The sequence below is a fragment of the Dermacentor albipictus genome, chromosome 9 (genome assembly GCF_038994185.2).
Source record: "Dermacentor albipictus isolate Rhodes 1998 colony chromosome 9, USDA_Dalb.pri_finalv2, whole genome shotgun sequence".
Classification (NCBI taxonomy): Eukaryota; Metazoa; Arthropoda; class Arachnida; order Ixodida; family Ixodidae; genus Dermacentor; species Dermacentor albipictus.
In genome coordinates, this window is record NC_091829.1 from 27,242,933 (window position 1) to 27,269,690 (window position 26,758).

Genomic DNA, 26,758 nt, shown 5'->3' on the forward strand with positions numbered 1-26,758 from the left:
AATAAGAGAGGAGGAACAGTTCTGAGAAAGCCTGGAAGATGGCGAGAGTGAGAGACGGACGCCGACTGCCTCCGTAGCCCCGCGCTGCGTGCAGGTCACCATCAGCCCCTCCGCCGCCTTTTCAGCACGCCGCGAGTCTCGGAAGCTGTAATCTCCGGTATCTTTTCCTCCTCTCGGAGTGGGGCTGCCATTCCTACAGTACCGTGCAGTACGCTGTAAGCGGCGACTTCGTTCGGCCAATCGCGACAAACGCGCGTATAAACGGACGATTTTGCATTTTTATCCTTCGTATGGACTGCCATCATGAAAATGACGCACTCTTTAACTGTTCACAGCTATATACGTTGTATTGGCCATCTCGTTATCCTGTCCCTTCGGTTACCGATGTCACGTTCGTGCTTTTAAACCACCTTCTTGTTCCCCTAGCCGAACAAGTCACCGGAAGTGAAATACATTATTTTAGCCCGCTCAACGTTTCACCCTGAGACCGCGCGATGCCTGAACCCTCTTGCCGTCAACGTGCGGTCTTCGTCGTTGCCACCGCCGTCGCGTCGCCGTCGTGCCACCATCGGCTCTCGTTCGTAGTACAATTGTCACCGCTTTCGCCATCACTTTCATCGTTTGTTTGGTAGTTTCCTCCTCATCATCGTGACTATCAGCGCTGTCATCAGGCGGCGTCAGCTATACCACTGTTTTGAATGGCAATAATTCGAGTGATTGTGCACAATTCTTTAATCGCTGGTAATTACTTTATGATTCGCGGTCTGCAGAACTTGTATACAGTGACATCGCCACCGCATACAACTTACTCACCTTAAAGAACCACATACCTTACACAGTCCACTACGCCAATACTGTAATTCTGTTTTCGATTCTGGGAAAGAACTATGGCTCCAGAAACGACATGTACGGACAACTGCGCAACAAGCACTCGTTCGCGCTTTTCCCTGTCTAATTTCTTTCGCGCTAGTTTCTGGTGCACTAGTTCCTCTCCCAGACTCACTGAACCAACTAGTTGAACAACAGGTCTTATCAGACTGCCGTTCCGTCTCAACACGCCGACGGACATAGTGACGCTTTTCCGCTTGCGGTAAAATCTTCTGTAGTGTCGTCGTCTGCTCTAGAGAACGGCGTCGTCTGCTTTAGGGAACGGCGAGCAGACAGCGCCGTTGACGGGCAGGGCACTCGAATGTCACTCGGCCCCGTACTCGAATGTAACGCGCCAGGCGTGACATTCGAGTGCACCGGTGAGTTCTTCGACGAGTGCACGGGGCTTTCAGCTCCGACCGATATTCAACGTAGGCGCTTGTCCAAAACGCGGCGCCGTCCCATCCGAGCACCAGTCACGCACCGCCGTCCCGGCAACACTGCACGGCTTTAACCGAGACGCGGTTTGCAGGGCAGCCCGGCGAAGGTCTGCACTGTGTGCGTGCCGGCGCGGCTAGCAGACGGCTTCAGCTCGTCCCGGGGTGCGTGCGGAATTGTTGTTGCCGCGGTTGTTATGGTTGTTCCGCTGTTAAGACGTCGTTGTATGCAGCGGCGCTGTACTCTTCTCCCGACACGGTCGTGCGGGCGTAAAAACGTGCGGCGGCACGCAGTAGGCCGGAAAGAACTGAATTTATGCGCGCGTGCCCCTGTCAGCTAGCTCGGATGCTTCGGCGCGGATAGCCGGAAGCCTGCTGTTCCCTGTACCGTGCCTCCTTGGCTTATGCCAGTTAACCATACCTACACACACCGTTACGCAGTGGTGCATGACGCGGCTTCCGCTGTTGTAGAACAGGCGCCGGCTCTATTAAGTTGTAAGGGCGTTGTTTAGCGTTATAACCGTCATACCGGTGAAGTGAACTAAAACGTTTGCAAGGCTCGAGCGAAGCTTGAATACCTCCTGTCCTGTTTAACGGCTAACAACCAGTATTTACGCGAATTTTCTAACCTCATTCTGCCGCTATAAGCTCGAAGTCTGTATTTGTAACGCAGTATAGCATCGTAAGGCGGGCAGCTTGGAACGGATTCCTATGGATCGGAACGCACTAAATTCCGAGGAAAAAATTCGTGGGATAAGTGCCCCTTTTTCTTCTAAGAGCGCTTCTCTCATCAACTTTTCTTCTGCACGCGAGAGGGACTCGTAAGTACAGGCACAGGCCAAACTTGCCGGCCGAAAATTCTCACGACCGAAAAGTTCTCAGATGCGGCCCGAGGGAGCCGGCCACACGCAATTCTGGTTCAGCGTGTCTCCGAAACAATGTAACACTGACGTGCTGACTTGATGCAACACTGTAAGGTCGCGAGTTCTACGTGGTCAATTATTATGTACAAGTAAGTGAAAGAAAACAGCACGGGGATGAAACGAGGGCGGAAGCAGAGGCACGAACCAGAGAGTTTCGTGCAATAATTACTAGAGGTAACTCTGGCTTTGCAATCTTTCAGCCACCATGGGAAGGACGGGTAGTGAATGGATTTGTCTGATATTCGTAACTGAGGCTTCAGACGCTCTTGTGGCTTCGTTTATCACTCATTATCTGCCTTCATTGGCCTAACTTTCAAAGCACTCTACACGTTATTTTTTAAATGCAGAAGGCAATAACACTCTGCGAACACGCATAATCTCTTCTAATTGCAGTGCATGGTTCAGCAAGTCCGTGTGTCCGTGGCGTTATGGTTTCAATGTCGTGCTAGAGGTCCTGTGTTCGAATGCCTTCGACGGACAGCCTTAGCGACGCTGATTTAATAAAAGCGCGGTAATTTCTTGAATGTGACCACTTTGAAAAGTCACGAAGTAAAGCCAGAAGGACGGAGCTATAGGCAAATCCATGTACTTCTCATCATCACACCATCGTTCCCACGCTGACTGTACCGCCCTGTTTGCAGCTGTCGTAGACACTAGCGCCACAACTCCCCCTCGTGTCTGTGTGAAGCTCCATGGCACGAACAAATCGTACACGGCGCCGTATATTAGCCTTCTTTTTTTTTTTTAATGCCGGAAGTGGAGCGTGTTTGTGGCGCGCGCGTATGCTAGATGAGACTCGTCTCGAGAAAATTTGCCGAAGAGGACGTAATTCCACGCCGCCGAGATGCAGGAAACGAGCAAACGTTACTTCCTTCTTCCTCGGCATTGTCTTTGACGTCGTGTCTTTCTCTGTTCATCTGCGCGCGCGCGCGCGTGTGTTTGCTTTCTTTTCTTTGTTTCTAGTGTTGTTGTTTTTCTTTTTTTTTCATTTGTTTCACTGCGTCTCTCATCAGAATGGGCACGCCGTAATATTTTCGCGCACCAAACCGTGCGCTTCAAATGTCAGCTGCAGGTGAACCTTATTACAAGAGACGCATGGGCTAGTTGGCATTGCTAGAATAATAGAAAAAAATAATTTAGAAAGTCTATAGACGATCTATAGACAGCGCATATTTTCCACAGACGTCTTTTCCACCTCCTTGCCTTGGTATGGAGTTGTTCATTGGCCTATGCAATTTCCACATAGTGTCCGACGACGGCGGCATAAAATAACGCCTATAGCTGGTCAAAATTAATCCGGAATCCTCCACTGCGGTGTACCTGATATGCCAATGTGCAGATTATGGTCGTTAAAAGCCAGAATTTCATTACTTTTACTTATTTTTTTTTTCTTTCGCTGCAAAGCGAACTCCAACAGTAAACAACACGCTTCAATATTCAACACAGCAGCACCGCCAGGAAGAGGAAGCGCTAGTGAAAAGAAAAAAAATTGTAATTCACAACGTGTTAACACATGAACACCGAACAGCGTCCTTTCTCGTGATGTGTCATTCTTTCACGCTGTCAGTTGCAGTGAACCCATGTCACTTTCGTTATTAAATAAAATTTGTGTGTTCTTAGTGTATGTCTGTATTGTACATGTGTAGGGAAGCGCAGTCGAGGACTGCGCTTCCCTACGAAATGACGGAATTTGCAGGCGCAAGCTGGAAACAGCGAAAGATATGGGTAAACGAGGATCGCTGGGAGAGGCCTCGTCCTGCGCTAAACTTTAAAAAAATAGGCTGGCGATGATTATTGCATATGTCGCTTCATATTTCGTCCCTGACCTGCTGCACTATGCAAGGCACACGGCCACGTAAAAGACTCGGCCAGTTGTCGATAAAGACGTGTCCGTTGTCTACGCTGTCAACTCGCAGTTCTCCCAGTTTCTTGCTCAAGTTTTCCCAGTTTTCGGCTCCTCAAGACAAAATAGCTTTGTGGTACAAAATGAGTGAGCAAATTTTTTATCTTCTGTGTTATTTCCCCAGATGTCCCACTGACCGCACCATCATGGGTCCGCTGCACAAGGTCAACGACGACGGCAAGGTCCTCCACGCGCCCTTCGACGCCTTCAAGTTCCCAACCTCCGAGATTGTCCAGTTCAAGGCGCTCGTGACACCCTGCCTACCGACCTGCGAAGCGGTGAGCCAATCGGAGCGGTGAATGCAGCGAAAGGCAATCGCTTGAGCAGGGCTTGTCTTGGCCTGCGTGCTTTGCAAATGCACAGCTTGAAAGATTCGGTGCTTAAAGGGGATGAAATGCAGCGAAAGGCAATCGCTTGAACAGGGCTCGTCTTTGCCTGGCTGGCGAATGTACAGCTTGAAAGACTCGGCGTTGAAAGGGGGCGAACACGTGAACGAGATAAAAAATAACGAGTCTCGTTTCCAGCTTCCTCGCTTCTCATTGCTCTTTCTTTATAGCCCAGTCTTTCAAGTTAGAACGCGTTTGAGTTAGGAAGAGCACTTGAGCACCGTATACGGCAAGGAGGCCAGGACACAAGCAAGTCACATGTGGGGCGCACCACAGGGTGATCTCCCAACTTTAATAACCGAAACAATCCACACGCTCTTGTTTTATTATGTTCAAAATTGAAATTTCGGCGCTAGGCTGAAAAGATCTTGCCTCTGTGTGTGTTCTTTTTTTCTCTGTGATTGCCATTTTACAAAGTTCAGCTGTTCGTCAGATAAAATTATAACTGGATAGAAAACAGCTAGGTCCTGCTTTACTCAGCGAAACCTGAGTCAAGTTACTCAGAGCAGAGACGTAAACGGCTACAAGAGCCGAAATGTTTTGGGGCATTAAGACTCGCGTTCACATAAACATAAGTCCTATATGTACAGTCGCTTACGTCAGCAAGGACGCGCGCGAGTTCAGGGTGGGCTAGTTGTGAAGCAGCGCGAAACACGTGTATGAAGGGAACACGAGAGACACGTGACGTGAGATGTGTTTTAGCCCTGCTTTGACATTCCTCATATTGAATTGATTAGTCCAAATGTCCATCATGTTAAAGACGACACTATATATAGCCAACGTTCCGACAAGAGGTCAGACTGATGGGCTTGTTGGTACTGCGTTACGTGATGTGTATACAACAGGCGGGGCACTCCAGACGAGAGAGAAGACGACTGTACACGTCTGTGTATCCTCTATTGCCTTGTGTGCCCCGTTTACGCTGCACATCACGTGATGGACAGACGTCCTCGTCGAAACGTTGGCTCTATATGAGTAATTTCTTGCTCGACCACTGTCGGTCTAATCAAGTCTCCATCTTCAAGCGAACCTCTATCTGTTTGGAAGCCGTCTGTTGAAAACATATTATTACGATACGATCGACATATGCTGAAGCGACCAGTCACTACAAGAAAGACTACGAGGTGCCTCTGGGCTCTTGTCTTGTTCGAGGCGACGCTATTGTTTCATAATGGTGTCGATACTCGAGACGCCGCTGAAAACAAGCATGTCGAAAGCATCGCCGAATAGTTCTTTCAGTATGTTAGCCAGTTTGTCTGTGTCAGATACCCAGCCTTTGCGGCAGAGAGTAAAGACGTATTGCATGTGCAAAGCGTATGGTTATGTAGATGTCCGACAGGGGTCGGAAGAGCCTTGTTCGCGGCAGCTGTTATAATATAGACATGCCGTCAAAACCACTTTTCGTGATGACACGTCTGCTGAGTTCCCAGTTCTTCCTTAGCGGCTTGCGCGCTTTGCACCGCCTACCGACTACATCATCCGCGCATGTATACGTGTTCGCGATTTCGCTCGTTCCGCCGTACATATCGCAGGCGCGCGCGCGTCCTTTTGAACTTTTCATAATGCCGGCTTACGTTGAAGCTTAACAGCACGCTCGCGAACAAAAGGCCTCTTCTTCTTCTTCTGGGCGTTCCAGGAAGCCGTTGTGCTCGCTTTATTACCGTTATTGTCAGTATTGTCTTCCGCTGTCAATCGCCCCCCCCCCCTTCCCCCCTCCTCATTCTCATTCTAAATGTCTCCGGACGTGCTCTGACCCGCTACACATTCTAAAAGCACCGCCGCGACCGCTGATGCCTCGGCCGGCGGTGCATTAGGACGGAAGACATTGTTTCAAGCCGCGGGCGATGCAGGTCAAGTTCGGCGCACAATGGGAAAACCGCGCTGCCTTGTCCGCGCGTGCCTTTTCAAAAGTGGCATACTAAGGCGAGCGCATCCCGGCGCTCGACGCACTCGTCGTGTACGTAAGCGTATGCACGAGACGAAACTGGTTCTCCCGCCGCTAACAAGGACCACGCCGCTCTGCAAGCGCAGTGGACCCCCCGGTGGTACACTTTGCGCAGCGCATCGTCGTCCGTGGCTTTGGGCAACGCTCCGTGGCAGGAAGTGACGCCGCGCGATGTCATACCAAGGTCACCGCGGCTAGATGACATTGCCACATGCTACCGTGCGGAACGGGTCAGGCAGATGTATGCTTCCCGAACGGTGGCAGTATGCGAAGTGTATGCGAAGTGTATGTGTATGTATGCGGTATGCGAAGTGCCTCTTGCCGAGGCAGTGCGCCTCGGCAAGAAAGCAAAGGACAATGGAAACGCTTTTTATTGTTGCCTCGGTTGGGCCTCGCACTTGGGTCATACCGCGTATTCCTTGGAACAGTGGGCCAATTTTCGTTTCGACCTTCGTGAGCAGCACGCTTGGACACGCCGAATCTAGAGTTGACGGTCCGCAAGCTTCTAGTAATGAGGGCCGTCTCTCTGACGAATAGTTTAATCCCTGCGCCACTGCTCCAAAAGATGCGTGCCTCGAGAAATTACCGCGCGAAGCCCACGGATGCAAATTTACTTGATTCGTCCTGCTTTCCACTCGCCCTCTGCTCGACGCGCTGGTCCAATTTCTCCCCTCGACTTCCCATTATGAAATACACCGAAGGTTGCCCGTGTGTGATGTGTGACTCCGTGCACATTCGTCATTGTCTGAATCTGAGCTACTCGGAGCGTAGATTTAATGACAGCAAGTTGAAGTGAAACGTGATAGGCAGACAGACGGGACTTACTATATACTGTATAGTTGGAAGACGTTCACCACTTGCTGCGGTTCATGCCCGGGAACAGGTCTACACGAGAGAAGCGTGTCAGACAGAGCTTCCGTGATCGAACTGGGAGTTGCACGCATTGGCATAGATGGACAATGAGAGACTCAATTCATGATTTCTTTTTGGTACGTAAGGGCTGTTTGCCATTGGTCAGCTGCTGCCTTCGCTAATATCGCGTCCAACGTCCCGATGGACTGGCACGCTCAAGAACCACAGGCGGTGAAAATTGATCCAGAGATAGCCCTCCGCTACGACATTCCTCACAGCCGTGGTTATGCTTTGGGAAACACAACTAGTTGGGCGATTTGGTTGAGCATTGCGGGCGTGAAACGGGCTTAAGAGGCAGCTTTCGCTCGTGTACGCTCCCTCCCTCCCTCTCTCTCTCCTCCCCCCCCCCCCAGAAGAAAGAAAACATGAGAATGGAGAATTTTTTTTTCTCTGCAACTACTGCACCCAAATTGTTGAGGGTCGTTTTACTTAAAAGGAAAATAAAAAGTTTTAATAAAGCGACTGTAGGAATCAAATATGTTATGTAGGCGACCAACTTTTTAAATGAATACAAGTAACACGATATGCTGACGTATGCTTACGCAGATATCTACTGAACATTGGTTCTGTCAGAATTTTGATGCAAATAACATGCCGTTGTATGGTATCGCATGTTATTGTATTGCATTGTAGTGTATGATACTGTATTGTAATGAATCAGTCAATCACCAACCATTCCCTACTGTGTGCTTCGCACCTGATGTCATAATATTTGCATTGGTTTCCTTTCCGCCGCAGGCCCGGTGTTCGGAGAAGAGCCAGACTCCCTACGGTCGCGAAGTGGACTCCTTCGGCCGCCGGCGGCGCCGTTGGACCGAGGAGGGCGCCCCGGGCGAGAACGGGGTGTGGCGTCGGCCTCGCCGATCGTCATCGCCGGCCGCGGGTGACGACGAAGACGACGAACTGGTCGTCGTGCAGACCATCCACATCACCGACAAATTCGGATTCGCCAGGTCGCAGCAGAAGGACGGCGAGAACGGAGACGGTTCCTCGAAGGACACCAGTAAGTGCGACGGTTTTCACAGCGGGGGACGTTTTCGACTCGCCGCATAACCGTGTCCTCCGAGATTGCAACAGCGGCGTCACTGCGATCTCGGAGGTCACTGTGTAACTATGGCCTCCCAGATTGGACTGCGAACGCCGCCTAAACTCGGAGTCCGTAGCATATTCACAAGAGTTTTCAACAAACATTTCCAGAGGGATGTCTAGGTGCTAGTGGGTACGGAAGTTACCAAGTATGGTGATTCGACCGGCATGGGCTGTGTCCCAATATTTGCCGTGTGCGACTAAATAGACAGCTAACCAGATAGCAGTCATCTTAAGTCTCATTTCAATTCTGGCGAAGCCGGTAGAAAAAGAAAGAAAAAGAAAGGAGAGCGTCGCGAAGAGAGCATCGACGTCAGAAACGATGCGGGCGACTTTGCTGTCCAAGCAAGATGGCGGCTGAACCACTAATAGCAAAATATAGACATTAGTAGACAGAGTAGAGTGGTTGGTAACCCGACAGGAAGGTCGTTTGCGCACAAGAGAAACGTAATAAAGCCTTCTTATGCGCTCAATGTAAGCTATGTTGTGTTTTTCGTAGGATCGCGCACATGGTGTTAAAATGCAGCTATAATAGTATGTGATTTACCTAATTTTCTTCTTGTTTACGCGAGGTTGCGTCAAGTCCCAGAGACGTCTTCTAAATGTGTTGCACTGCTTGGACTATAAGCTGTCTTCAGAGCAGCTAAAGCCAACTTTCTTCTTTGCTGGCAAGAATAGGAACAAATCTATGGGAATGATAGGGAACTTCGCTTTCTGGCTTTGGAGAGCTTTGCGACATTAAAAATTCTTAATTTTAGAAATTGCGTTATAGATGCAATCATTCGCAGAGACTAAAGCACGTTGGCAGAGGCTAACCATCTCTCCGTGTTTAGAAAGTTGATTGCTTAGAAATTTAGAAAGACAAATTGTAATAAATTACGGCACAAGAACGTTTGGAGCCACAAGCACGATGACCATAAACATATCCACGCACAACCCGTCATTCCCACATTATCAATACGATCGTAGCGCCGGTGTGTTTCATTTTTTTCTTTTTTTTTGTGTGTAAAGTCTGTGGTCGTAATCACAGGCCGAGCGCCACCTAGCTAGATTCCTAGCTTCTCGAGTCCTCTTAACGTGACGGAGATGGAGCGAATTTTGTGTACGCAGGGTGGGTTTGGTTGACCGACGACAAGGGTAATTGGAGATTTCTGGGAGAGGCAAAGTTGGGGGAGGGGTCCTGATCGTAAACTTGGAGGCACACTAAAGAGGGGTGTTCAATTAAGATGGATCGGCAAACACTTCTTGAATTATTAAAGAGTCACTCTTATCGTAAGCAGAGTCTTGGTTAGCAAGCTAAAGAAAAGAAAATTAAAAAAAGAAAGAAAGAAAGAAAGAAAGAAAGAAAGAAAGAAAGAAAGAAAGAAAGAAAGAAAGAAAGAAAGAAAGAAAGAAAGAAAGAAAACTTCTTGTACTTGCTGCGCCAGCTTTGTATGACGTAATAAATTTTGGCAGCGTCTGATCGGGACTTTAATCCTAAGGAGCATTCCTGAAAAGCAGAATAACTTGGAAACTTTTGCTTTCGTTCGTTATTGGACTGGCTCTCTGCCTGGTCTTGCTTCTCTGCCTGGATTTCTAGACATACCGATGATTCTCAGTAGCTACGGCGTTCCGCTGCTGACCACGGGGTCGCTCGTTCGCTTACCGGCCGCACTCGATCCAGTGGTGACCGAATGCTTAAACGCTCGCGTACTGTCCCTTGCGCGCACGTTGAAAAACACTAGTGATCGGAATCGATTCGTAGCCCCAAAATGTGTCGTCTGCCCTTGTTTAAACCCCGTAATTTCTAGTTAAAGCAAACGGACCACCAAGCCAGCTACGAGCACTGCTGGCAAGACCCAAAAGTCTTTCTTTCTTTCTTTCTTTCTTTCTTTCTTTCTTTCTTTCTTTCTTTCTTTCTTTCTTTCTTTCTTTCTTTCTTTTTTCGTACTACTACGAGCTCAGTGTTCTCTGGCAGTAGGTTCCGAAAATAAGGAGACAGAAGGCCGTCAAGTTCGGTAGTTAGTTTTATCGCGCGCGATCACCGTCCGGCAATTACGCTTTCTTACGGTCTCACGCGTCCTAGTGGGGAAGACAGCTTCGCAGGTCGTATATGCGTTACTGCCCCCCCCCCCCCCCCCTCCCGCGCCCTTCAGGCTCAAGCCCTTAAGCTCCTGTCCGTCTTGCGCGAGGCGGAGCCTGGGAACCGCGCTGTCGGCTGATTGATGGGCGCAACTTTCATTACGGTCACCGCTCTCGACTTGGCAAATTGCTTCCTCGGAGAGGGTGGCCTTTACCGCGCGCTGGCGCAAAATGGAGCTGCGCCTCTGGCGACCCGTCGCCGGAACCATTACAGACGCGCGAGTTCACGTCGATGCTCCCTCGAGAAGGAAATCTGTGCGCCCTGCGTCGCTGCATACGGCGCGGTGCCGTGGCACCTAATGCTCGTATTCACCTGATCGAAGGATCGAGTTCGGACGGCCGCTCGAACGTAATAACGTTCTGGCTCCTGAGTGGTAGCAACAGAACTGCTTGTTGGCCTATATATATAGTTGGTGCTTGCCAAAAGACACGTTTCTTTTGGAGCAAGTTAAAACACACACAAATAGGAGACAACAAGGGCGGCGTTGTCTTCTATGTGTCTTCCTTTTGTGTTGTCACCAAAAAGGAAAGAAGACACATAGAAGACAACACACAAAAGGAAAACACATAGAAGACAACACGGGCTGTGTTGTCTTCTACGTGTCTTCCTTTTGTGTTTTCTCCTATGTGTCTTCCTTTTGTGTGTACTTTAACTTGAGGCAAAAAACATGTCCTGAGTTGTAGTTTAATCTCTGCTGGCCAATCACAATATAATCCAGAATTGTGCGATCGTGCAAGTGTTTTCAGGAAAAGAGGCCTGCGCTTCGTCTCACACACCATGCAATGCTGTTCAATCTAATGCTTGTACAGGGTGATAAGAGGCCGAATTTACGCGGCCGCTCCAATGTTAATGCTTGCAGGCCTGGATTGTGATGAGTCAGTTATAGGGGCCCACTGGGCAATCGTGGAAATCCCTGGAGACGAGCGAGTGCACGTGGATGATTTCAAATACGAAAGCTGCGCCGCATCTCTCTCGTGTATACTGAGCAACGCTTTGCAGGCTAAAGTTGCTGGTTTCGACTGATCGTCAGAGTTCACTTCGCCGTTCGCACGGAAGGACGTTGTAGGGCCGGATTCATGAAGACTTATGTCGTAAGCTCATTTTTGCCGCTGGTCGGCGCCTGTTCTGACGAGTAGTCCTAGCTTAATAGCGTTTGTGCCAATACGGGCCCTGATCCTTGAATGGCTACTATACGCGCAGTGGCCACCCCAGTGATGTATAGGTAGTCTAATTAGGGGCGAGTTTTATGCCATCAACGTGAAGAATAACTTCAGGGTCTATATTCACAAAAATGTGCTTGCGCTAGTTAAGTTCGCAAAAACAAAAACAAAAAAAAATGGCCCAAGGGTGCACAGCGAACATATCATTACCGAAGGCGACCGACCAACGAGAAAAAGTTCAAATGAAAAACGGCCCGTGTTCTCAAAAATCTCTTACGCCATAATTGTTCGTAAGAGCAAATTTCAACCAATCCTATGTTTGGCGTATCATGAGCGAAGGTGGCCGGTCGATAGCAAATGCCACTTATGAATGTAAATTGTAAATTCGGCCCCACAAGAAAGACATATAACCACGCGGCCTTTGTAGTGAAATTCTGCGGAAAATGTATTTCCTGACGTATATATGTATCGAAAGCGCGGTGAAGGGATTAGACCACACTGAAGCTAGCTGTTACCTTGACGTGTGTACGGAAAAGCGGCAACAGGATGGGTAGGTGGGCTAGTTGGTAATGCATTAATAGAAAACTTAGAGCGCGAGAAATATACTTAGAGCGAATGAAAGACACAGGCGCGTTTGGTGTGTGTTCCTTTTCTATGTCCAATGTCTTTGTTGCGCTAGTAAGTTTTCCAATAAGAAAACCTGCCTGTCCCGAAAGCCCTAACAGAATAGGAGTTTATGGAATCCAGTTGTCTGACGACAATGCTGAATGTCCGAATGAATTAATAAACCAGCAAACGAACAGATATTTTTATCCATCCTACTTGACAAGGGGGAAGCTTCTCAATAGCGATACCTCACTAATAGCTTTGCCGAGTGATCTGAACAGAGCGTTCGTTCACGAACGACCAGTCTGAACACAGACAGGAAACGATAAAAAAAAGTAACAAAGAAAGAAGGCGCCAACTGACCGTTTGTTGCGCGAGTTTTTATCTATCACAAAACGTTCCTGGGCCACGCTTATACTGATATAGGACCGCCATGAATCTCCATGACTGCGCTTTGTTCGTTGGTCCGCACTTGTTTGATTTGTTAGTGCAGGGGCTTCAAGAAACCTACATCAGTCCAGAGCGGCCAATAGTAGTATAGTCATAGGGCCACTCTGGCTGAAATGCACGTTATCCTGGAAACTTCATCGACACTTATTACTCACCAGCAGCAACACCGCCACCAAGAGCAGGAACAACAGCAACAACGAGAACAACCGAAGCAGTAAACAAAAGCATAGCGAGAGAAAAAAAAATGAAGTACTGACGACGTCTGACAAGGACCGAAGTGCCGCTTCCTTGATCACACCGGCTAAGCGATTACCTTGTCCGTCATGCAGAATAATGGAGTGAAAACACGTAACAACAACCTTGTTTCGTGAGTCACGAAAAAACACACATCTGAAATATCTCTAGTATTTGCCAGGTTCGTCAGCTGACTGAAGCTGCATCCTTCTCGTAACGACGCGGTTTTCAGTGTACAGGTTGTATAGTTGCTCGTCCTTATGTTACCGGATCGTTCGTCGTATGAATACGAAGAAAGAAGAAAGGGAGAAAGGAAGGAAGAAGGAACGACGGGCGAACTGACCCTCCTTGGCTGGCCAGACCACGCGAGTGAAGAATTTACGACGCGCATAAATTTTCGTGACTCTATCGCCGCCTGTGCTGTTTTCTCCCCATACTTCGATCAATCTTGGCTCGAAACTGGTCGCTGCTGTCTGGTCTTACATTCGCGGTGGAAAATTGCGCAAAGGTGGCGCAGAGGCTTGAAGGATGCGCACCAAGTTGGTCCGCCAAGTTCGAGCCGCATAGTTTCCTGCAAAAGTCAGTAGGGGGAACTTTGGCGCTATAGTAGGATACAATTTAAAAAAAAAAAACTGCAGTTGGCAACTAAGGCACACGGACTGCGCGGGGTTGTAGTACTCCGCCAGCCAATCATAGAAGCAAACAAAATCGTCATCATGGGAGCTTTTCAAAATTGGATCGCACTCGATACCTCCGGAGCGTCTGCTGTTCTTGAAGAGTCTTTTCATCGCGGAAACGATGAGCTGTGCAACAGACATGGACAAAGTGTACGGAGTCTGAGCATTTCACTCTTAAAAAGTTCGCGGTACAGTTAATTTTACTGCCAACACCGTTTTTCTCATGAAGCTTTACTGTCAACCGAAGTGAAACTTCACAATGGCGAAGAAAGCGTTTTATTTCAGTTCATTAAGTTGCTTTCACCGTTTCACTATAATAGACAAGTGAAAACTTATAAGGTTACGCGCGTATAATTTTAGTATTGTGGTTACCGCAATAGTGGCTGGCGGTCATGAGGAAGTGGGCGGGGCTTCATTGCAGACTTAAGTTGTATCCGACTATAGTGTATGGAAGCCACAATTAACGTGGTCCAGCCAGCAAGGGAATGATCGCTAGTGCGCAGATTCGCCTAAATCTCGTCCTTCTGGCTTCAAACGACTTTGCGACTTTGCAGGTTGATCGTATTCAGCAAATCATCCGGTTGTAGATGTAATTAACGATTTGCATCTGTATTACACGGCTGCGATACGAAGTATCGACTCTATCACGCTGACAGGGCGTGTCTTCAAATGTAAGCCTACCAAACGAAACGATAGGATCGAAATCATTAAAATCACATTTGACGTCAGAGCCAGATAGGGCAGTGAGGCGAACTGCAGGAAGGTCACGTTCGAATCGAAGCAAACTCGTGACTTTTTGTAGAAATGGCGAACCCATATTTAGCGGACACCACAGCTGCTGTCCGCGCAAAGATGTTTTCAGTTGTCTGCGTGTTCGCTGACACGCAAGCCGTTCGCATCTGCTTTTTCTACAGAACTCTATTACCCCTTTTGAAAGGACAAGTAAGTATCGGACACAAATGAATACATCATAGGCTATATCTTACCGCGCAGTCATATATGCGACCCCAATATCGTGTTCGATCTTTCTGTTTTCGGCAGTAGAGCACCGCCGTCCCAGACTTACCGCGTTATACAGTGCGAAGGCACCGAGTGATCCACCTTACGCGGGGCAGGGCACACTCGTCCCCCCCCCCCTCCCTCTCCGGTCCACATGCTTGGTATGCGGTCAGTCTGGTCAAATTAACCGACCAACCCTTTGAGGCCTCGCACTGGGTCTCTGCGCCCCCCTCTACCCGCCCTCCCCCCGCCCCTTACTCGTCTTTTGGGCTCGGTCGTGACGACCCACTACCCGTCGTTCTCTTATACGCCGCGTGCTTCATCTCCGGATGCCGGGGGAATCTGCATACAGATTGCTTTTTCGAGGAAGAGGGGGCGAGGCCAGACGCTGGTGATCCTCCGCGCGGTGTCCGCGTGTCGAAAGACCGCGCTCATCCCTCCGTATCCTCGGTTGTAGCTAATGGTTTTACTCTGGCCATTTTTAATGCTCAACTTCCGTGCATTTGCTTACCTTGTAGTGCTGCGTGTTTCTCTCCCCGCCTCTCCGCCTTTGGTGCACCTTTCTTTGACTGAGCACTTTATTCCTTCTTGCTCCGAGTGGGTCGTGCAGGGCCGCAGGACATTCATTCATTCATTTATTCTTTATTTACACCGTATTTTACAAGACACGAAAGCATCAGGACAGTCAAGGACAGTGAACCGTCCTTGACCGTGAGACAGTTCACTGTCTCACGGTCAAGGACGGTAGTTTCCTCGCATTTTTTTTCAGCGACATATGATGGGGCTCCAGATGATGTATGCGGCGCTGAGCGGAACCGATATCGGCCGCAGGCTGAAAAGAGAAAGGCTTAGCTCTCGGTGCAGGTTCTACTGCCGGCCAGACGAGGACGCCACAGTCTAACTACGCCAGCTTATTCAAAACGCGCCGCTAAAGAACGTGCAGAGAACGTGCAGAGAACGTGCATTGGCCCAGTTGGCATTTAGTTGGCCCTGAGTTGGCCCCTGAACTTCCTGTTAAGTCAATAGGTCTGCTCTCCAAACTACGACTTCATCAAGATCGTGATTTTATTTATTTTGCATTAACCGCCGCGAGCTTTAACAAGATTACCTACCTTCATTTTCTCGGACACTTATTCTGCTGCCGATAACACCACAAGAGCTGCACCTCTTTTTTTCCTTGCTTTCCTTCGCCCCACCTTCTTCCAGGGCCTTTGTTCTCCGTTGTCTCATTCCCTGCAGAGTAGCATGTAGGCTAAAATATGCTGGCTAATCAGTCTGCTTTTTTCTTTTTTTCAGTAAAGAGCTTTCTCTCCCATAAAGTTACTGCATACTAAGGCCATGGTCGGTCATATTGTTCCTGTATATGCTCCCACAAGGAGCCTATAGAGTAAGTGTAGTTAGTCCGCATCATGTACAGTACATGAACCGAACGGGAAGCGCGTTAACCGAGAAGCAGACTTCGTCGGTGCGCTCCCCTTGTTTCTCGTGCCAAGCATTGCTTTGCGCGGGTGTTTTCCGCGCTTGTCTCCTACGAGCCATGCATTTGCTTCCCCTCGCAATGGCCTAATTCTCCAATGTGTATAGGAGACAAATAAACATGAATGAGTCTGCGAAAGGGCAAACGCTCGGGTCATTAAGGCCGCAGTTCTCGCTATATATATGAATGTGCCACGAATGGCGCGTTCGTTGACACGCACTCATTGTGGCTGCTGCATGCTAGTGCTTGCGTTCCTTCCATCTTCCTCGAGTCCTGTGGTGAACGACGTTCTTCCACTCCTTGAGTGTATATATGGTCATGCCTTGTCAAGCGGCCGCGTATTAAATTGCGTAACTCGTTCCTGGTATCGTAAAAATGTGATCGATCGATGACACGCGTTCGTAACTTTTTTTCTTCCGTTTTGCGTTCGCAGTGATGTTGCCCACGGACGGTTCGAGCTGCATCAACGTGGTCGGTCTCATAGTGGCCTGCTCCATGTTCCTGATGGCCCAGGTGGTCCTCCTGCTCGTCTGGGGCTGCGTCTGGCAACGCAGGCGCCGCAACAAGCTCGACGAGTGCAACACTCCCAGCATCGACATCCTCTACTCGTCCTCCAGTAAGATCTACTAGCGCGCGCCCCGCCAGAGTTGACTTCACGGCGAAACGTCGTTTCGAAACACGGCGTGTGCCTCGCTGTTCGAGACGTTTCAAGTGCGCTCGTGCTAGTGTGTGCGTGTGTGCAATATTGGCGTCACACGGGCATTTTCGATCGCGATCTGGCCCCACCACAACCAAACCCTCGATTGAGAGTGGCTCCCCTTCGCAAACTGTGGAAGAATGCCAACTGCGATTGAGAAATTCAATCCCGAACGGACTCTATCGCGGTCAAACCTGCCCCGTGCGAGCGGGGTGTTAGTGTTTGTGTTCGTTATCAACAGTGCAATATTCGCACGCTGCTTTCTCCAGCTTTAGAGAGTCTCTTCTGGAACGAATATTTCCGGAGATAAACGATACATCGCTTGGATGTGTGGACGAATGCCGATTGGAGAGAGGCATTAAAAGCTCCGCTGGAGCCAAGTATAAGCAACGGCAGTTCAAACTGGACGTTCGGTTTGCCGTATTTATACTGGAAAGCATTCCTGAGAGACTTCAGAGTTATCGAGCCGATCAGTTTTGCCTTTGTGTATTTTCGCTGCTGTACAATCCGAACAAAAAGGCGAAGGGTGTACTAGTATAATATAACCATAGACATGCGCGATGTATGCTTATAGAAGGTTATTTTATTGGGCTCAGGCGCAAGCATACAGGAACACGACGCTGTTGATATAGATAAATAACACTAAGTCGCCTTTGAGTACAATTAGAAAGCCCTATTTTGCTCTTATTCATTGTTCCACCTGTGTGTAGTTCGTATATTTATGCACTGCTTTAGTTTTTGTAGATACAGTAAGCTTCGCCTACTAATTCGACGTACGTGGCAAATATTTAGCATGTAGTTTTTGTCCATGCACTCTGATAATTTTAATCATTCCTGCGAACATTTATTTTATCTAGCGATGTATGTTCGGTACTTAATTGTCAGCAGCGTTTCCGACAGGAAAGCACCTAAGCACGTCGTGTTACAGATAAGAAATGTCCACAAGGATAATAATAATTTCCAATCGTGGGACGAAATTGCGCTCTCAACGTTGTAACCTATCTAGGGGCGTTATATAGGTTTATTCCTGGCTTCAGCCTTCGTGCTTCTCTGTGGACCATTAAACTCGTTCAAAACGTATTTCGAAAATCGAAATTATTGCCGATAGGATAGGGAAAGAAGTGCGAGCAAATTAAGGAATAACGATAATATTTACATATAAATATCTTTTACTCTCTCTCTTTAACGTGCAGGAGAAAGCAGCGTGCGGTATATGAGGGATGGCTCCACCAGCCGTCAAGCAGCTGGAAGCGCGGCGTTCAACTCGATTTTCAGCGGGCCTTGCCGCCACCTGCAGTCCAGGCGCTGAAAGATGTGCAAGATCTCTCGCGCCAGCAACTATACGTACTTAACACAAGTACACCATGCGTGCATGGCGCAAGCAAGAAAGGTTCCCCAACTTCGCGCCAATGACTAGCTCGACACTGCCAATACGCATACGTACGAGAAAGAGAAATTCTCAGAAACCTGTGTGCTGCTCTACAAGGCACGTCTTCAAGACGTCTTCAAGACGTCTACAAGACGTCGTCACGCAGACCACGCAGCGACCACTCGCACTTGCAGCACGACCGGCCGTCGGCATCTCCGAAGCCAGTGAAAAAAAGAAAGACAGTGCAACTGGTGTTTGGTGCATTGCTATACGACGCGTATGTTGCTGCTAACGCTGCTTCGAAACTTTGTTTTTGTGCTCTTGTGTAAATGCGTGGCATTGTTCTTTCGGTCCCCCTTGTGCGTCGTGGCGTGCGCACCAAAGAACAATCGCTTGGCCGGAGGTCGCAAGATATGACACGCCAGTTCGTTGACTCCAGTGTGCTGGACGTTAACTTTGTGTGCATCGAATGTGAACTCTCTCTCAACCCTCTGTGAAGTGAACATTGTAGTGGTCTCGTGTGCCTTGAACTGCTCTTGAAGGTGGGGACTGGTTCCATATAGCGTATATTTCGGTATATGGAAACGTGGGAATGACTGCGAAAGTTTTAGTCCCGCAGGAATTGACTCATGCCTGCAGTGTGTAAGACAGTCTAGTATTAGGTGCTGGTCTCTTGCTAGTTTAGTCCGCGTAGAACGCGAGGCTGACACACAAAACTTCAAAGATGCCTCTCTTGAATCTAGATATGGTTTCGGTTTCGGCTATTGCTAGTGGTTGAGCATAAAAGAATGAACTTAGAGCCGGAATCGTAGTTTCATGTCATATGGCACTTGCACGATGTTCGAACCTACCCTGGTTTTAGCGTCTGTGTTCTTTTTATCGTGAGCTTCTGGATATTGTTTGCGCTCATTTTATATATATTAACTAACTGTTGAGCAGCAGCTCTTAACCAACCACACTTATCTTGCGTTAGAAGTGTTGTCTAGTTCGAAAAGTTTGACAAGGGCTTCCATCTGTGCTTTAGTGACCGGTGTTTCCATTTCGCCATTTCTATACAGGGGACTGCACTACAAGATATTTTTACGCACTACGTTCACCAAACCCACAAGGCAGCTAGCTCTTCGCATCGTTTATATTTTTTTTCTATCAGTTCAGTGTCCATATACCGTTTAACCATAATCAGCGTCACATAAATTAGTGTGACGTGACTCACCGGTGGGAATATGGCGAGCTGCAGTCGTGTTACCTTGCTCTCTTTCACTTGGCACACTCACGTTGCTACTCAGTGCGTTGCTTGGCACGCAGTCATCTGCCAAGGTATTTCAGATGCACATCGCCTTTTACCGTAACAAAAATCAGTGCAAGAATCAGCCGAATATTTCAGCTGAGAGTCTTTATTGTCCGTTCCGCTTAACACTAATCTCAAAACTCGCATTTAATTGCGTAAAGTGATTTACCACGCGGGAGCCCAATTAACTTAACAATCACAGGAGCACAATGAGCCTTGCTGCCAAACCACAGAGACTCACTCAATGTGGACGCCTGTGTGCCCCCCCTCTCAGTCGGGTCAGAACGACGTTCCTTAGACAACGGACGTGCCTGAGTGTTTCGTGACACGACGTCATCAACGAAGGCCGACGCTCCCTCTGCAAACCGCGCTTCGCGAAAGGAGTGAACCTGTGAGGGGTCGGCGTCGTCCCACACTTGAATGTATAGATTATTTATAGATGACGTCATGTCGCGCAAGAAGCTCAGGCGTGGAAGTTTTCTAACATCCGCAATTCTCGAACGACCCGCGAGTCGAAGCTCGTCCCTCCATTTCACTGAGTGGAGCACAGGGCCGGTATTTTGCAGCGATGCCTTTTCCGATTCTATGCCTTTTCAGAATTTTCGCGCTTGGCCAGTGGTCAGAGCGACGGTCTGTCCACAGTATCAACGGGATCAGGCGGCCGTGTGTGGTGGATGATAAGAATAGCGTAGAATAAGGCATAAGGCATCGCTACAAAATAGCGGCCCAGCTCTGCCATTCGGCTGAAGGAGGCGCTACACTTTTCAACAACTGCCGTTGGAATGTCGATGAAGCCCAGGGACAACTGTCTAGGGTTGGCGCTACAATCTGTTTTTCTTGTAAAACCCCCTGGATCTTTTAAAAGTACCGGTAGGCTTTGATCTCGCCGCCGTGCCACGCGATTGGACGATAACTTCGGCGCGCCTCCTGGTATTGTCCAAGAGCAGCTAGCAGACGTCGGCCGCCTGGTACGCACCGGTCGCCGTTCTCAAACGGGGCGCAAGCGTAGATTTCGCTTGATTCACACACGTCCGGCACCGCGTCATTGCGAAGTGCCGTTGGCTGGCCGCTCGGCCAACACGTCGGCGCGGCGAGCGACAAGATTGAAACGGAACGAACGAAGAAAGCCAGCCTCCTTTCCGCCTGTTCACCCAATGGAAACGGAAAGGAGCGAAAGGCCATGACGTGGCGTTAACTAACGGATTGGTCCGTTAAAGTCGCGTGGCCGCATGATCCAACTAGGCGCATCGGCCGCGCGTATTTTGAATCATTTTCGCTTGGACAAAACTAGGAGGCGCTGCAGGCAATGGGCGCTACTTTTGGAAGGTCCAGGGGTTTTAGTTTCTTGAGTCGAGGGTGAAGCGTTGAGTTGAGGGTCGTTCTGGAAATTGCAATAAACGTCTGTTGGGGTCACGCTGCCAAGTACGAGCCCCGCGCATGCGCATTTGCGACCTCGATCAGAGGCTGTGAGCAGAGGAGCATAAAAGCATTCATCTATAATGCACTGTGTTCCATCGAAAAACAAGCAGGTGGTGTGATTAAAAAGACTGCTGAGAAAATGCATACTCATAAAAAAGAAGGCGTACCCGCCTAAAGCTACATCAGCGCCCACTTGCGGGCGGCTTCAATGAGTGAGCAACGGCGAGTGATAAGATAATCAATTCAGCTCGGCTATCGGCCAGCCGAGGCCCAGCACCGTCACTATGACGCTCCCATAGTGCCGTGCGCGTGCGTGTCTGCGTCGTACAGCCCAGATGCCGCGTCTATCGTGTGGAATGACTTGAAAGCCCCTTGCCTAATGCTGGCCGGCCGCTCCGAAAAGGGATCACGAATGCCGTCAACGTGAGTGCAGTCAAGCTTCACATTCAATGCAAATTAGGACCTTTTCGTTACAAATCCCACATAGTGACGTACAGACGTGTTGACATGATATCGGAAACGTAAGGCTTAGTTCGTCGACGCTAGTTATGTATTACAGATTGCCAACACTTTCGTGAACAGACTTTCAGGCGAGTCCGGTAGCAGAAAGTCGACTATGCCGCAAACATCCTCGCTCATGGAAGTAGGCGAGGTGAAATCACGTGCAGCTGATATCTGAAGCAGTTATCAGCGGGAATATGACGGGACATTTCTTGGCTAACAAGTATGGCTTGTCTTTTTCTCACCGCACGCGTGCATGTCCCAGGTTCATGTCACTCTTCCAGAAATCACAGAATTAGAGACGACAAAATGCCTTACCTAAGTTAGTGGCTGTTCCCGCCAATCGAGTTATTTTCTGTAGTTCTAATACATGGGGCCTGCGACAAGATTGATTGATTGATTGATTGATTGATTGATTGATTGATTGATTGATATTGGAAGAATTAGTAAATTCTGTCACAGGCGCTTCCTCAACATTTGAATTTCATCGGCACACGTGGACGGGTTATCCTCGAAAACATCCAGTTCCTCAACCAAAATGCGCGGTACTTTGTTTAGAATGCACTTGTTCGCACACAAGTCGTCGCAAATTCGCAAAACTCATTTTGAACGGGCACAGCGAGGTTGTTGGATGACGCTGCAGCGCTGGCAGGCTTACAGTATCACTGTACGCATTACGCAAGTGGCTTTTAACTCGTTTTCCATTCCGTTTTTATCTCCGCACTTCATGCGTGGGCAGAGTCTGCGCTACAATATTTTGCATGGAGATTTACAAGCCATGCGCAAAGGGTGCAGGCTTTCTTTCACTTTGCGTTCGTGTGTGATTGTCCATGCGTGCATGTGTTACGGTGTAAGTTATGTTCACTGTTATTTTTCTCCTTTCTATTTTTTTACCTCATTTTGGTATGCGTGTACGTGAAACTTTATGTGCCGTCGCATGCAAAAGTACTGGACCGCCCTTCTGTTTTATGACCTCAATTTTCGCATCAGCTGTCAAAGATGTTGCCGTTGTTTCTACCATAGGGATGCTCTTCAGGAGCGTATGATTACGCCTTAGACTGTATTTTCCTCAATTTCACTGTAATGGGTTAATTATTAGATGAGAAAATGAAGCTCAATGTTTCGCATTGTTTGAATTTCGCGCCTAAATGCCGAACCGGTACGTCAGCGTGACGTCATGTATCTCGAAGTGTTTCTCCGTATTTTAAGTGAAAGTTCTTGAAGCTTACAAAATTCAGTCGTTGTCGTTCTCGTAGAATAAGTGCACTGCAGTCCATTAGTACCCATATGAAGTTAACTAGGCCTGATCAGATGCCGTCCGACTTCATGACGTCACGATTCCATGACTCCATGACGTCACAGCGAGCACTCGTTTTTGTATCCTTTGAGACTTACCTATGCAAAAAGTGTTCTAAATAAAAGAGTGGCGCTTTTTTTCTTGCATTGCAGAAGGGTAATTTACTAATACGGACAAATATATTGTTATCTTTATTATTCCTTTAAGTGAAAGTCAACGGTGACATTTCCGTCAAGCGATGCCCAATAGAGGTTTGAAAAATGTTTGGGGGGATCTGCTATTTCTGCACGCGCCTGTACGTGTAGAAAGATATCTAGATCGTATATCATTGTCGCAGATGTAATGTGCTTTTTTTTATCGACGCCAACGCAGGCTACAGTACATAACTCGTAGAACAATTTTAAAAAGTGATAAAAACAAAGCTTTTTTCCCCGCAGACGCTGACACGAAAGCGTTCTTAGTCAACACGTTTCAAGCGTCTTTCGGCAGGACGTCCCCCCTAACGTTCTTAGTCCGAGAACGTTGGTCCCTGCAGTGAATAATTGAGCGGTGAAGGCTGAACATCAGTGTCTTAGTTGGCACAGAAATGTTCAGATCAGATAAACAAACATGGAGTTTGAATTAAAGAGGCGCGTCTTAAGGGTGCTAGAGATTAAGTTTAAATCGTGTGATATGAATTTCATTGAATTATTTTTTTATTATTCCTTCCTAATTTTTTTTTGTAGAATTGTGGATCGAATGTATGCAGTGAATTAGTGATTTAGGTTCACTCGCATCCCCTTAAGCATATAACTGTCGTGATTTTTGTTTGTTTGTTTTTCACTTGAAGAGCAACATACCGCCTCTTGCGCGGCGTCAAATGTAGTGCTGGAAAAGGAGTGCATGACGAATAGTCATTTTTATGAGTGAATGTACTTCTTGAATCTCACAATAAATATTTATTTTCAGCATTTTATCATGCTCCCTTAACGTAAAGCGACGCATTCTAGAGTTACTGTAGAGGGATGCATTCGCAGAGGGATGCATTCTGAGTTACTAGCGCCGCTATAGATGGCTTGCAATGACGTCATCGTAGCGTCCGTGCTGGTGCACCGGCACGGTGAAAAGCTGGGTCTGTGACGTCATGTAAAAACTATCAATCTATCGTTAAAAATGGGCACAACTGCGTTGCGGAGAAGCCAAGACTTTGCAGGAGTCGCCAAACACCCCGCTGGAACAGGGCGACCAAGCGCAATTGTCATCGGCGCTGATTTATTCCTGCTGCTTGTTCCCTGGATGCTGCTGACCGAAAGATACCTGCTCGCAGGTGTTATCTCTGTTAAATTTCGCAATCAATGTCTCACGACGCACTTACAGCTCTCGCGGTTTGATGGGGTGTAAAAAAGTTTTTAATATGGGCACGTTGTTACAGAAGTTGCACGATTCAGTGTGCCCACGTGGACTTTATTCGTACAATAAACACGTAAAACATGTAGCCTGAGTCTGCTACATGCGAGACCCATTTCACGGCTAAATTGGCTCGCGACGTATAAAACGTGTCAAGGATATACTGGACCGGTTAGAGTCAACATAGTGGCGCAGGGGCGGGGATCAATGCAAGCAGTGCAGGAGTGCGTGTAATTCCACACTTCATTTACCTGGATCGTGTTTAGCTTCCTTATTTTGTACCTAATCAATGCTGGACGCGGCAGCGCTGTCATAATACAATTTTATTTTTCATCAATACATGTTCCATCAATTTTATTTTCAATCAGTGTTTCTTGAATACACGCATTTGCGTCTTTCAGCTTTAGCGAGCTGTGATAATATGCATAATAAGATTTACGAGTACAGCTAATCTATGAAAGCTTGGCATTATTCTCGACGCTTTGCATAGAAATGAGAAAGGCTCACAGACGTTACCACCATGCATGCGCTGGTGCATGTGTTCGTCACACGCTGCATTTTCAGTAATTGTTAGATAATAAGGCAGGCAAGCTCAAAATCTGGGCTCGAATCAAGAAGTGAGCGATCGACTTGTGCTCGCAAAATAATAAAAGAAAGCGAAAAAAAGAGCAACCCTTAATCTACCGGTAAATGGGGGTAAGCGAAGCTTGTCCTGCCTGCATGTGACCTTCGTCACGATTACGTAACCCACAGGTAATGGTGCCGGATTGCTTCGGCCTACCGCTCTCTCACCTCGGGATCTTCTCCTTGCTGTCAGATTGCCTGGGCTCGAGCGGCTTTAACGGCTGCATCGGCGCGCCAACGGCAATCCCTCTCACGGGCGAGTTCTCGCCGCCACTCGTCGAAAGCTGCCTGTTTCTCCGAGGAACGCACAGCGCGTCGGCATTCTATCCGCTTTTAGAGACTGAACTGAAGGAAAGCGAAGCCGGCGCAGCGAGCGCAAAACCCTTTCCTACCCTTTCCCTCCCCGGCGGAAGCTAAACGCCTCCGATTGGTTGCGCGCGTGGCATGAGTGCGCGCCTATGCAGCTGGAATCCTTGATAAGCACTCATACTCCTGCGCCGGCGCAGCTGTCAACTCATCGAACCGCCATTTTCCGCAGCTGTACTGCTCTGGGAGCATTTTTTTTGCGTGACCACAACGCCACCGTAACTTCAGGCAATACAAGCTTCGCTTGAGAAAAGAAAAAGCGCTGCTGGTATTTACGCGCGAGCGTGGCTCCTACGCATACCTGGAGTGGCTTTCCCGCATAGCTTTGGAGCCTAGACGGCGCACCTACGCAACTATGCTCCCTAAAGGGATCTTACACAGGCTGGGTTCCAATACTCGCCGTACACGGCTAACTGCGGTCATCTTAAGCCTCGTTCCAGTTCTCACGAAGACGTCAAAAAGACAGCTTCGCGAAGACAGCATCGAGGTAAAAAACGATGCAGGCTACTTTCCTGTCCAAACAAGATGGCGGCTGTGCGGGGCGCTTGGAAAAGACGGCAGGAAGGTTGTCTGCTCTTAGGAAAACGTAGACACGCTATCCTACTCTCTTAATGCAAGCTACATCGTGTTTTTCATAGGTTTACAGGTGCAAAGACCTAAAATATAGAAATAATGTATGCTTTTCTCAAATTTTTCTTATCGCCGCGAGGTGGCGTCACGTAGCAGAAGCGTCTTCTGTACGTCTTCTAAATGACTAGAAATGCGTTCCATTACATGGCCTCAAAATTGTCTCCGGCGGTCTCCTTAGCTGTCTACGTAGACTGTCTCCGATGCTGGCCAGAATTGTAACCCACCCGCAGTGGCTCCGGCTTCAACTTCGGCTACGAAGAGGCCAGGAAACGCTCATCCATCGATTACGGCTCGGTGTTGTGTACACTCGCCGATACTTTCACAAGACTGGACGAGAACGGAACCCGTTACTGTAGCATCTGTCACACTCCCGAGACACCTACCTTGCGTGTGCCCTGAAAAAGCAGCCGAGTGAAGGACACTTAAGGGTAGTGCTGATTGTTTCGATTCCAGCCCCTTTTCGGAGGAAAACGCTTTAGGCGCGTGGACAGGAGTTGACCATGCCCAACGCACCAGAAAATCACTCTTGAACTTTCTATATGAGACCGGCTTAGACGGGTGTTAGACAGCACACTTTCTCTCGCGATCGAGCCCAGTCGGAATCAAATTTATCTGTCGCGATTGGCTCCTTTGCCCAAGAGGCGGGAGAGAGCCAATCGCGGTCGATAAATTCGGTCTGGCTCGATTGCGGTCGAAAGTGGCCGTGTGACACCGGCGTTAGACGGTCGTCTCTAGTACCTGTGGAAACAGGTCTTTTAAGACGTGAAGACATGCGAAATGTGTTCGCACGATAACGTTTTGTGTGGACGACATTACTTCTGCGTGCAGTGTATCTAAAGTGGGCATCCGCGTATTGGACAACGTGCGTATAGTAGTAGCTCACTGTACCATATCCCAATCGCCTGTCACCTACCTTTCCCTGTATCTCTCTCCCACTTCGCCTTACCCCAGTGAGGAGTAGCAGGCTAGAGACACGCTCTCCAGACCGACCTCTCCT

At 48.5% G+C, this 26,758-nt stretch overlaps 2 protein-coding genes across 5 annotated transcripts in view; both read left to right on the plus strand.

The window, feature by feature from the left end:
- Window positions 1–21,049, plus strand: part of LOC139049426 (uncharacterized) — a 114,245-nt gene extending 93,196 nt beyond the window's left edge. For both annotated transcript variants that reach the window (XM_070524741.1, XM_070524742.1), the window contains exons 9-12: window positions 4,255–4,408; window positions 8,112–8,376; window positions 16,618–16,800; window positions 18,075–21,049. In XM_070524741.1, the coding sequence (XP_070380842.1) occupies window positions 4,255–4,408; window positions 8,112–8,376; window positions 16,618–16,800; window positions 18,075–18,190 (718 nt within the window). In that variant the 3' untranslated portion in view covers window positions 18,191–21,049. The remainder of the gene's footprint in view (window positions 1–4,254; window positions 4,409–8,111; window positions 8,377–16,617; window positions 16,801–18,074) is intronic.
- A 209-nt stretch (window positions 21,050–21,258) lies between these two features.
- Window positions 21,259–26,758, plus strand: part of LOC139049427 (tRNA (guanine-N(7)-)-methyltransferase) — a 38,527-nt gene continuing 33,027 nt past the window's right edge. Inside the window, exon 1 of one of the 3 annotated variants that reach the window (XM_070524743.1) lies at window positions 21,259–21,380. In XM_070524743.1, coding sequence (XP_070380844.1) covers window positions 21,337–21,380 — 44 coding nt within the window. In that variant the 5' untranslated portion in view covers window positions 21,259–21,336. The remainder of the gene's footprint in view (window positions 21,381–26,758) is intronic. The other 2 variants (XM_070524746.1, XM_070524747.1) reach the window with 2 other exon arrangements.